This window comes from Chrysemys picta, chromosome 12 (assembly GCF_011386835.1).
Source record: "Chrysemys picta bellii isolate R12L10 chromosome 12, ASM1138683v2, whole genome shotgun sequence".
NCBI classification, from domain to species: Eukaryota; Metazoa; Chordata; order Testudines; family Emydidae; genus Chrysemys; species Chrysemys picta.
Window position 1 is genome coordinate 55,425,494 of NC_088802.1, and position 12,792 is coordinate 55,438,285.

The 12,792-nt window shown below is 48.4% G+C and overlaps 1 protein-coding gene across 5 annotated transcripts in view; it reads right to left on the reverse strand.

Moving 5' to 3' along the window:
• Positions 1-7,421: 7,421 nt before the first annotated feature.
• Positions 7,422-12,792, reverse strand: part of RPTOR (regulatory associated protein of MTOR complex 1) — a 297,098-nt gene continuing 291,727 nt past the window's right edge. For 2 of the 5 annotated variants that reach the window (XM_042840943.2, XM_042840944.2), the window contains 3 exons: positions 12,664-12,780; positions 11,925-12,054; positions 7,422-10,411 (listed from right to left, as the gene is read on the reverse strand). In XM_042840943.2, coding sequence (XP_042696877.1) covers positions 10,250-10,411; positions 11,925-12,054; positions 12,664-12,780 — 409 coding nt within the window. In that variant the 3' untranslated portion in view covers positions 7,422-10,249. Of the gene's footprint in view, positions 10,412-11,924; positions 12,055-12,531; positions 12,562-12,663; positions 12,781-12,792 lie in introns of all 5 variants that reach the window. The other 3 variants (XM_005282995.5, XM_005282994.5, XM_065562859.1) reach the window with 2 other exon arrangements.

Here is a 12,792-nt window from a genome sequence, read left to right on the forward strand (position 1 = left end):
AGCCCCACTGGTGGGTCACTACTCCCTCAGCAACTCATCAGACCTGACAAACTCACTATATCTAACACATTGCTGCCATGGTAGCATGGTATTTAGCTATAAAGAAATTTATATAAGGTATCAAATGAAAACGTATATCATAATGGTCATCATAATCATTGTGGGGTGTTTGTGTGGACAACAATGAAAAAGTTGAAGGTATACATTGAAAACATGCTCAATCCATGAAACAAGGCACAGCTGGCAAACAAGTTTGTCTGAGACAAAGGAAAGTTGAGTGGCTTGTCGGCCTGTGTCTCGAATGTAAATGGAGCAGGCTGAACCAAAACAAGGAGAATATTTGCACATTGATGCAAAGGTGGAGCTGACTGATAGAAGAATTAGAACAACATAGGAAAGACAGCATCGTCCCCACCCTGAAGACCAATGAGTGGGGGAGAGGAACGTTGTCTGGGGTCACACGCCCAAGGGTTACTGGACTATCAGAAGAGGGGAAAAGACATTGTAGTTAGCCATCTCTGAGGGAACAGAGAGATCAACACTCTTTACTTCCAGGAGAGCTGGATTCTGGCCCAAGGGGTGGGTGGCTTGTGGTGCTGAGAGGAGGCGTTAGGCGAGAAAACTGCCTTAGACAAGGATTGTAGCCTAAGTTGTAGTCACTAGCATATAGAAAATTATACTTTTGTTTTATTTGTAACCATTTTCTGTTTCTATTATCCTTGCTTCTCAGCTCTCTATGAGCTGAGGGGCGAAAACATTATCACTTAAATCTCTGTTCTTCATCAATAAACTTATCCTTATTGTAGTAGAAATTCATCTCAGAGCTGTTATACTAAGAAAGGAGTTCATCCTCAGCTGATCTAACAGGTTGATGTGTGCACTGTCTCGTTGGAGACAGCAGACTTGGTAACGTCTGCAAGTATACAGTGACGGGGCTGGACACTGCAGAGGAATGCTCTTCAAGGGCGGCTGAAAGTTGGGGGGCACCTAATGTTAACCTGCCAGGCAAGGCTAGGACTGAGGAGAGCATTTGAGTGGCTGAAAGGCCCGTGTTGCACTGAGCTGATGCCAAGACTCTCCCGCTGCAGGCAGGGTGTTAAACAAGGACACGCACAGGCATTGGTGCTCCACGAAAGCATCACAACTTGTACGTGGACTCCAATACGTAGAGGCCTTCCAACAATTCAGAGTTATTTTAGTTGTTACCAATGAACTCTTGAGTTAGAGAGACCCATCACATGCTAAACACCACAAAACAAGGTCTGCACTCTGGGAAGCTACAGACACAAAGCCAGGTTTGGTAAAACAAAAGCAGATTCTGACTGAAGTCACAAGAGCAAATGAGTTTGTTCACATTTGTTCATGCCACCAAAACTAACAGTTTGGGCTGATTTCTGCATCAGTGGCAGCCTCTGCGCAAGAGAGAACTGGGAGTAGAACAGCAGGGGGCTGCAGATCAGGATTGAGGGGCAGAACTCTGTGCGTGTGGGGAGCACAGGGCTGGAATAACAGGGGGCTGCAGATCAGGATTGAGGGGCACAACTCTGTGCGTGTGGGGAGTACAGGACTGGAATAACAGGGGGCTGCAGATCAGGATTGAGGGGCAGAACTCTGTGCGTGTGGGGAGCACAGGGCTGGAATAACAGGGGGCTGCAGGTCAGGATTGAGGGGCAGAACTCTGTGCGTGTGGGGAACACAGGGCTGGAATAACAGGGGGCTGCAGATCAGGATTGAGGGGCAGAACTCTGTGCGTGTGGGGAGCACAGGGCTGGAATAACAGGGGGCTGCAGATCAGGATTGAGGGGCAGAACTCTGTGCGTGTGGGGAGCACAGGGCTGGAATAACAGGGGGCTGCAGATCAGGATTGAGGGGCAGAACTCTGTGCGTGTGGGGAGTACAGGGCTGGAATAACAGGGGGCTGCAGATCAGGATTGAGGGGCACAACTCTGTGCGTGTGGGGAGTACAGGGCTGGAATAACGGGGGGCTGCAGATCAGGATTGAGGGGCAGAACTCTGTGCGTGTGGGGAGTACAGGGCTGGAATAACAGGGGGCTGCAGATCAGGATTGAGGGGCATCAGCAGAGCTATGTTCCTGGGCGCATATCCGTGACTGCCCATGTTACGCTCACCCCTGGCCAGCATTATCCAGTCCCTTGTTTTCATGGGAACTACATTCTCAGCAAGATGAAAGCCAGTAGCTCCGGGCAGGCCGTCACCCCTCCAGCGAGTGCACACCGCACAGCGGATGTTATGGCTGCGAATACTCTTTGTTTAAACAAACAATAATGTAGTACAGTCACTGCAGTTGATTAGAACACACAACAGACAGTGCACCTTTGGGGTTACTATAGTAACGCGGTTTTCACCAGCTAACCACACTGTCGATTCATCTTCAATAGCCGTCTGCAGCTGCTTAAGTTATTTCTTATTGCTGCTGTATCTCACAGAGACCCTTTGTTTTCCCACACTCTGCTGACAAGCTTCCTCCACACAGAAAGGTCCCAGTTAGAGGAGAGGCTTGCAGGCGGCACCTTGCCATGCCAGACCACGCAGAGTAAAACATGACAGCCGTTTATCCGAACTGTCTGCCCTGCCAAAGCTACCAGACTCGGGGGATTTATTCCCCACCCCCACTCTAACAAAAGCCTCTCGAGAAGCTGTTTCAGGGGATAAGCTGATAGAGATCTAATCACCCAATCTCTCTCAGCAAAGGGAACCTCCAAGCTCTGACTGCAACAGGAAGGGCTTCTTTTGACACTGCCAAGGGAAAAGGGTTCACCTTTCTGGGACAGGATGTGCTCTGAGATGTCCCTTTCAGCCTTCCACTCAGACACCTGTGTCATGGTGAGCCACCCTGTAGGTAGAGGAATGCTCCCACATGAGCCTGTCAACCAATCCGTTCTAGCCCCATCTAGTCTATAGCACTTCTTACACTGCGCTCATCACTGTAGTATCCGAGTGCCTTCCAGCTGTGAATTAAGCAACACGACTAACATCTGTCACAGGTTTGTTCTCTCATCCTCTCCCTGGCAGGAGACGTGCGTGCAGTGGAATGTCTTGCTTTGGACACCCCCCCCCCGCCATGTTAGACAAGGCAAAGTCAAAGGAACGTACCACCTTGCCCTCAGAGCAGAAGGTGGTGAGGTTTATGATGGTCCTCAGGCCCTGGGAGAGTTCAGTCTGTCTTGGGCTGGTCCCGGGGAAAGCTCCGTCTCCTGCATAGATGAGCTTTACCCTTATTGTAGAAAGTTCCATTGTGCCAGAGGAATGAAGTCGTCGACCGTGGTCTTCCTCCAAGAGCTTTAGTCGATCTTTTAGATACCTTGGGCCCAGGCTGTGGAACGCTGTGAAGATAAGGCCTGAGACCATGAACTTGAGTCGATATTCAATGGAGAGTCAGTATAAGGGGTGCAGGACAGGTGTGATGAACGCGTGGTAGCTTGTGCTGTTTCTGTACCAGGTATATTGCGGTGCTGTAATCCAGCCAAGAGGATGACGGCAGACCTTTGTTCATCAGGATGGGGTAGAGTCTCCTAACTAACCAGATATGGCAGTAAGCGTTACTCATGGATAAGGCTACATTTTAGTCACCGGTATTTTCAGTAAAAGTCATGGACAGGCTACGGTCAGTTAACAAAAATTCATGGCCCATAACCTGTCCATGATTTGTACTATATACCCCTAACTAAAACTTGGGGCAGGAGGCCACGGGTGTTCTGGGGGGGGCAGTCCGGAGATGCTGTGGGTGCTGGGGGGGGGGGGGGGGGGGACATGTGGTGGCACGTGGCCCGGGACCCCCGCTGGTGCTGCGGGGGAGGGTTGGCGGGACTGGTAGGTTCCCTACCTGTCTCCGCACAGCTCCCCGGAAGCGGCCGGCATGTCCTTGGGGGAGGGAAGGCCAGGGGGGCGCCACGCGCTGCCCATGCCACGAGCTGCAGGGGTGGTGCCTGCAGGCACGGGCAGCGTGCAGAGCCCCCCGGCCCCTCCGCCGAGGAGCTGCAGGAACATGCCGGCTGCTTCTGAGGTAAGCACCGCCCTGTACCCAACCCTCTGCCCCAGCCCTGAGACCCCTCCCACACCCAAACTGCTGCTGGCTCAGGGGCTGCCCAAGTGCTCAGGCAGCCCCGGAGCCAACCGCACTGGCTGCTGCAGAAGTCATGGAGGTCACGGAGAGCCACAGAACCCGTGACTTCCATGACAGACACGCAGCCTTACTCATGGAGGCTGCTATAACGTGAGAGCTCAGAGTCAGTGGGGCATGCACGAGCCTCCTCCCCTATGGACTGAATTGATCAGCTGTGTGTGTGTGTGAACCTTCAACCAAAGGAGACTGCACCACGGCTCCTCACAATGCTTTCCTCTTCCCACCAGCATCACCTCAGCCTTGCTCAGCTTCAGCTCCAGCCAGCTGCTCTTCACCCATGAGCTGATCCCCTCCAGGCACTGGGCCATCGGGGTGGCAGTGGTATGGGGCATGTGCTGAAGGATCGGTAGAGCTGTGTCATCTGCATATTGCTGGCACCTGAGTCCATATAGTTTGACCCGTTCGCTAGTGGTTGCATATCGATGTTGAACAGGACCAGAGAGAAAATTGTTCCTTGTGGGACTCCACATGGGAGGGACCTAGTAGTGGAGGTGGAGTCTCCCATCACTATTGTTAGGTGAATCCTTCCAGGAAGAGCTCTGTCATGGATTCACAGGGTCTGGTCTATGCCCCAGCCTGTACCCAGTTCCTTGGGAGTGACCCCTTTAGGGTGCCACAGTTCCACAGGGAAAAGCTGTGAAAGCCGCAGGGCCTCCCTTCTTCCTTTCCCTCTGTCAAAGATCCCTTCACATCCCCAACGGCACCCCACCGATGCTCCCATTCCCTCCCTCCTGCTGGAGCTCTTAGGCCTTGCCCCATATTGCGATGAGCCTGCCACTATTGACTGACGAATGCTAAAGCCTAACGTATCCCGATCAAAAACAACTCAACGACAGTGCCACACTCTTCCCCACAGAGAACCCCAAGTGCACTGAAGCACGGGGTTGTTGGCTCCTTCTTACATGCTCATGGGGAAACGATTAGAAATAGTACAAGTGCAAATGACAAGGGCCTTTCATCTGTGATCTCAAAAAGCAGAATCGTGCCCATTTAGCAGATGGGAAAACCGAGGCACAGAATGACTTGTCCATGGTCACATAGCAAGTCATTGGCAGAATCAGAACTAGAAGCCAGAAAGATAGGAAGTGTGGTCAGAGGTCACCCTGGCTTACCCAGGAATTCTTCATTGACCTGCATGTAGGGCCAAAATTAGAAAGGCCAGGGCACAAAATGAGGTTAAACTAGGTAGAGATATAAAGAGTAACAAGAAAACATTCCACCAATAGATGAGAAGTAAGAGGAAGACACGGGACAGGATAGGCCCACTACTCAATGAGGAGGGAAAGACAACAGAAGGCACAGCAATGGCTGAAGTGTTAAATGCCTTTTTTGTTTCAGCTTTCACCAAAAAAGGTAGCAGTGATCAGACAACTAACAGTGAACATCAGTGTAAACGGGGTAGGATCTGAGTGAGAGGCTAAAACAGGAAACGAACAAGCAGAGAATTATTTAGACAAGTTAAATGGTAGATGACAAGTTAGGGGCTGATTAAATACATCCTAGAATACTTAAGGAACTGGCTTAAGAGAACTCTGAGCCATTAGCAATTATCTTTGAGAACTCAGAGGATGGGAGAGATCTCAGAGGACTTGAAAAGGGCAAATATAGTACTCATCTATAAAAACGGGAATAAAGACAACCCAGGGAATTATCAACAAGTCGGTTTAACTTTGGTACCGTGAAAGATAATGGAGTAAATAATCCATCTATCTGTAAGCAGCTAGAAGAAAATAAGGTGACAAGTAACAGTCCACATAGATTTGTTAAGAACAAATCATGTCAAACCAACCTAACACCCTTCTTTGACTGGGTAAACAAGCCTTATGGGTGGGTGGGAGAAGCAGATGTCATCTATCTCGAGTTTAGTAAGGCTTTTATACTGTCTCACAAGACCGTCTCATGAACAAACTACAGAAATATAGCTTAGATGAACTTACTATAAAGGTGGGTGCACAACTGGCTGGAAAACCATACTTGAAGAGTAGTTATCAACGGTTCAAAATCAAGCCGGAAGGGCAGATTGAAAGAGGTCCCGCACGGATCTGTCCTGGGTCTGGTTCTATTCAATATCTTCATAAATGATTTGGATAATGGCATAGAGAGTACCCTTATAAAGTTTGCAGATGATATCAAGCTGGGAGGGGTTGCAAGCACTTTGGAGGATAGGATTAGAATCCAAAATGATCTTGAGAAAATGGAGAAATGGTCTGAATCACATAGGATGAAACTCAATATGCAGAAATGCAATGTACTACACTTAGGAAGGAATAATCTATTGCACAAATACAAAATGGCAAATGACTGCCTAGGGAGTACTGTAGAAAAGGATTTGGGGGCTATAGTGGATCACAAACGAAATAAAACTAAATGTTGCCAAAAAAAAGTGAACGTCATTCTGGGATGTATTAGCAGGAGTGTCATAAGGAAGACATGAGAAGTAATTCTCCCACTTTCGTCAGTACTGATAAGGCCCCAGCTGGAGTACTGTGTCCAGTTCTGGGCACTACACTTCAGGAAAGATGTGGACAAACTGGAGAAAGTCCAGAGGAGAGCAACTAAAATGATAAAAGAGCTAGGAAAATATGACCTATGACGAAAGATTAAAAAAATGTTTTTTTGTTTTTTTACTCTGGAGAAGAGAAGGCTGAGGTGGGACATGATAATAGTCTTCAAGTACACATCTACCCTGATATAACACGACCTGATATAACACGAATTCGGATATAATGCGGTAAAGCAGCGCTCTGGGGGGACAGAGCTGTGCACTCCGGTGGATCAAAGCAAGTTTGATATAATGCAGTTTCACCTATAACGCGGTAAGATTTTTTGGCTCCCGAGGACAGCGTTATATTGGGGTAGAGGTGTACGTAAAAAGTTGTTATAAAGAGGAGAGTGATATATTGTTCTCCTTAACCATTGAGGACAGGTCAAGAAGTAATGGGCTTAACTTGCAGCAAGGGAGATTTAGGTTAGACATTAGGAAAAACTTTAACTGTCAGGGTGGTTAAGCACTGGAACAAATTACCCAGGGAGGTTATGGGTTCACCATCATTGGAGATTTTGAACAACAGGTTAGACAAACACCTGTCAGGGATGATCTAGATAATACTTAATCCTGCCTCAGTGCAGGGACTGGACTAGATGACATATTGAGGTCCCTTCCAGTCCTACATTTTTATGATTCCCCCCCCACCCTACACAGCCCTTTTTCCTGCTCTCAAGACTAGGCAACACTAACTCCTCCCATTCGTTACAATAAAACGACCTGACCACAGGCTGTTTCTGCATTTATATTTTATTAACCATTTATTGTTTGTATTTATTTTACTCTCACAATACTATCTCGGAGTTTATTTTTTTTTAATATCTTTTTTATTTTTGTAAAATAAATAGAGAGAAGTGAACTTTTAGGTAGGATGCTCTCCAGAGCCTTGGTTAAACTTCATGATTGAATTTTTGCATCAGCCCTGTGCAGACAGAGCCCAGACACGCACACGCTTAGATGAAAGCTCAACAGGCTGAGTCAGTTAAAAACCCTACTCCTGGCTGCACAGGCTGGGAGGGCGCTCGGGGAATGCTGGTATGAAGACAAAGCAGCTTCCCACAATGCACCTTTGCAGTTTGCCAGGTATCGCTTGTTCTTTACACAAATCCACTGATTGAGGTTAAAAATCTCTGGTGTTTGTAAATAGTGCACGTTAGTCAGTTATCTGCAAATCCCAACCTCTGCCTCAATGCTGGCTAGCACACCTGGCCTTGGCCATTCCCTGAGCTCAGAGCCATGCGCAGAGGGACAGGCATGGTAATCAGAGGGGCGAGACGGGTACCACTGCAACAGACACTGGGGCAAGTAAATCTGTGTATAACAGCAGCTCAATGGGCCACCAAGAGAGGCAATTTTTTTTTTTTTAGCCCATCACTAACTTTTGGTAGTCCACATATTAGAAAAACACAGAGTGTTAGGGAAAACAGCAGCTCCTCCAGATTTCCTTCCACAGCTTTCGACTCAGCATCCTGCGAGGCGGCCCGTAGATCACCGGAGGGTAGAGAAGACTGCAGTTGTGCTTGCGCGTGGGGAAAGTGCCCCAGCTGGGGTACCTGCCTCAGTCCCCACAGCTCAAGCCACCTTGCAACAGGACTACTTTGAGATTTGCAGACAGCGGCGTTTTACTATTTGACTCTTAATGGCAGAGCACGATAGGATCCTGGCTGATTCGGATGCCATGGCATTGCCTGGCTGCATTCAGGCTGCGTGAATGCTGAATGAGCATCTCTGGAAGCAAAATGATCTGGCAAGGTCAGCCATCCCCAGCTGAGTTCAGTGGGGGAGGTGAAACTACTGCCCACAACAAAAAGCAGCAACAATGTTGTTCATTTCTTTTCTCATTAACACTACTGTCATTGACTTAGGCACCTCTGCTGGCCTGTGAGGAACGGTGATGCCAGAACCAGGATGGAGAGAGTTTTCCTAGATTTGGAGAGCTTAGCATCATCACTGTTACTTTACAGGGTTTTGTTCTTCCCGCCCAACTGATTCACATCTAGACAGTACTTTATTGGGGAAATGCTCCCTTCAGCTTTGCCACCTCCTTCCCCAAATCAATCTCAAGACGCATTATGGATTCCAAGGGACAGGAATCTTCATTACCGACGTGAGAGAGGGGATCAGCTTTCCCTAGAGATTGGGGACAAGATGGTCTTGCGCCAGGCAGAATGATCTGTTGTTGGCCCCTCTGCCTCCAGGACGGCAGTGATTCTCTTGTAATCAGAACATACACGTGGATGCCCAGATGTGTGGACACAAGGACATGCCAATGCAATGCGTATCTGCCTGGGTTCATACAGACACATACAAATATGCCCAGATGCATATAGACCAAGGTGCATGCAAATGCACATGTATACAGCTGGGTGTATAAAGTCACGTCCATTAGCTAGCAGAATATTAGCACTTCTGAACAAAATGAAAGCCTATGGTTTAAGGCAGGGGTAGAACGAGCCCTCTCTCTGTCTGTGCAGTTGTCAGGACATCTCACGTGCTGTGGGCAAAGGGACAGCGACTCCTGAAACAACGGAGTGAATAAGACAAAGTCTCTCACTCCACTCACCTGCACTGACATAGGTACGTGCCCATGAACAGAGAGTAGTTACATCAATGACAATCCAATTTCCTTAGGGCACTGAGGATGTTGCTCATTTTCTTGTTTCTCCTCCATCTGGATGCAGAGCTTTATGGCCTGTCAGTGTTCCACACTACTATTGCTCTCCTCCCCTCCGCCCCCCTTCCCTCTTCCTCCTGCTGCCATGCCCGCTCGTCCGCTCGCTCTGTCCGTACTTCCACTGGAGAAGGAACACGAGAGAGGGAGGCCAGCGAGCCCCGCAGATGATTTCCCGTCTCCCTTCTCTCGGTTACACACAGATTGCTCAAGACCGGGTGTGATATTCTGCAGGCGGGCAGCTGGGATCCTGTTGCCTGCCCGAGGGGTTGCTCTTTGGCACAGGGTAGGTAACAGGTAGAGGGGTCACTTGGTAGGGTGAGAAAACATGGAGCTGTAGGCGAGTCCTGACTTAATTCCTTAAGTTACCTAGACCCCCACGAAACAAAGGAACAAAGACGGAAATAAAAAGCCCCTCACAAAGGTATCGTCTCATCCAGTCCTTCGGAGCCTTGGAACCATGTTTGTAACAGAAGCAACCATTGAAAACAAAAAATAAATGTTCCTTTTCTGTAGTTTTTAGAGGTTCTGGCTGAAAAGAAAATAGAAGAATGTCTCTCTTTCCACCTCTCCAAATCATCAGTAGCTGAGTCAGAAGAAAAAAAAATGTTCAAGTTATGGGTTGCAGCAGCAGCAGCCAACACTAAACATTCAAGTCGATCATTTCTCTATATACATGACAGGGGAGACATGGCCCTGCCCGCTGGGACTCTCCCTTTCTCCGATGAGACTGCTGTTATCTGATCCGCTTTTCCACCGAGTACACGGAGATGTAGTAGTCATTGCTTCCAACCGCCAGGTGAGGCTGTAGGACGGAGAGCAAACAAGTGAAATATGCAGGGGTCATGGGGGGAGGGGAAAAGAAAAGAAAGGGGCAAAGCAACTTGGGCTACAAGATACAAATCAGTCCAGGTGGTGAGTCACAGCATTCTGAGCACTGCTGGCCAGATGCTAGGGAACTCCTAGCCGGATCTGCCAAGGTAGCTACCACAGCCTGTTTCCTCCACCTATCTTGGGTTATATGTCCGCACACTGTAGGCCACTGTTTCAGCTGAAGGAAAAAATTATGGTGGCCATTAGCTGCCAACTTCTAGTATAATTCTTCTAAATGTGTTTGTTACAAACAATCCCCTGGATTGAAAACTAGCGCGCTGTCTATCGAGAACCCCAGGAGCAATTCCAGGCTTCAAAGAGACCAGGACTAGAGGGTTTATTTGTTTGCTTATTTTAAAGGAGACAAAATTTTCAGACTTGCTAACCCCTCTTCCCATCCCCCAAACCCAAGGACCAAATCAGTCATTAGGTGTTTGACTTCTTGCAGGGTGATTTTCCAAGGCAAAGGAGCAGCAGACTGAGATGCACAAGCTCCCCTTTATTGTCTTCCTCCTCAAGATGTAAAATGCACATAACCCCTACCAGCAACCCAGAGAAACACCCACCCCTGTCCCCCGCCCCCCGCCCCCCGCCCCCGGATTGGAGGGCCAATAGCATGTCACATCATAGCTCACCTTCCTCTCACTGCTCTGTCCACTGCTTCAGGCCCTTCATCAAATGCCACTGTCCTTTCTCATTAAATGAAATGTAAAACACTTATGTCCTGACTCTCAAGGTTCTAACATGACTCCGCCCCTTTTGGGTTCCCTTTAACCTTCACCTGCTCCCTATTCCCCATCCAGCTACTTTCTGCTACTCCCTCACCTATTCCTATCTCCAGCCGTCTCAGGCCATACTGCAAATGTGTGACACCTCCTAATTGAACACCTGCCAGCCACCCTCCTTCCCAAGACTAGTGCAGAGCCACCGGCTCTGTGACACATTCCCATTGCAAGATCTCTCTCCACCCTGTTTTGTTTTGAATTTGAAGAGCTCATGCCTTTACATTGTGCAGGAACTCTTACTTTTTCAGCCTTTTTTTTGCTGCACAGCACCATGCACACCTACAGCACTATATGGCGGTAAGGTGGGTTCGGACAGCAGCCATTTCCAAGGCATTTGGTGATGGTATCAGTTTTAGAGGAAGAGCCACAGAATAGAGAGGTGCACTGTAACCTGGGCAAATTTTGGCTTGTCTCATGTGTACGTGCTGGCGGAGAGAGCTGGCTCCTGTGGTGCTCAGCTGAGTCCTAGGCTAACACACCTTACAGAACATCTCTAGCGTAAACTGCCACGAGCGAAAAGCTAAATCAAAAGGCAGTTCCAGAGTGAAGTGAAAAAACGGGCAGTCAACCAGTGAGCAAAAGTGGCTCAGAAGTTTGGAGTCCTGTTCTAGCCCTTAGTGGACATTTCTGCACAGTAAATAACTGGCATGCACTTGGGTGCAACTGGCCGTATTTGCATGTGCTGCTGTTGGGATAGGACTGCAATGCATTGACAGAGCAGGGCGGCTGCGAGGACTGAAGCAGCTAGGTTGCAGGTTAGGGACTAAGGTGCACTTGCAGAACAGTGCTGGGCAAGACTGTGTAGTACAAAGGGGAGGTCTTTAGTCATTGTGACCAGCCCCTTTTCCACAGAAATTCATGCAGAACTGCCAAAAAAAATTCCAAAGTTAAAAAGAAAATACAGACCCAATGAGGATGGAAAGCCAGGCAGCTGATGGCTCCGACTCTCTGTCCCATAAATCCATCATAGTATTTGATATTATTGATCAGCTCTCCATTCCCATTGTAGATCGCAGTGAACTGATTCATTGAGCCACTGGAAGGAAGAGAGAACATCATGTCCTCACCACATTCTGATAATACTATTCATTTCTACATAAAGGGTTTTCTACTCACTACTGCTGGGCTATGGAGACAGGAGTCATTTATAAAGCAAAAGTGTGTACCACGCGCTCTTATAAGCAAAGAGATTGGTTTTAATCCATGCTGCAGCAGCCTCACCACAGAGAGATTTACAGACAGGCTCGAACTGAGGATTTACCTGTTATGCTGTAAATTCAAGATGTACAATATAGAGAGTCCAGGAAAGTGCATGTTCACCTAAGGTGGTTCTCCCACAGCTACCATGGCACCGTGATCATGAAGTGCATGCTGGGGCCCCCCACTCAGCCCAGCCATACACCTGCTGCCTTTGGGTAGGGAGTCTGACACATTGAGAACTGGCAACACCCTGAACCATCACTCTGAGTCACCAGTGCAAAGGTTTCAATAACACACGAAAGGGTTAAAATACCTGAACTGCACACATGGGAATGAAGCGGCACTGGTCGTAGCAAGGGGAAAAAAGAGACATGAACGGTATTTGTAATGATGGATTTCTTCTCTCTTTGTTCCACAGAGGAGGTGGGCTGGGGTCAGAACCTACCATGCAAACAGATTGGCCTGTGGGTGAATGTCCAGGGCGGTCAGCCCTTTGACTATCTGAAGGACCTTCACAGACTCTGGCATCCTGGGGTCGAAGAAACGGACATCTCCATTCACGCTATCAACAGAG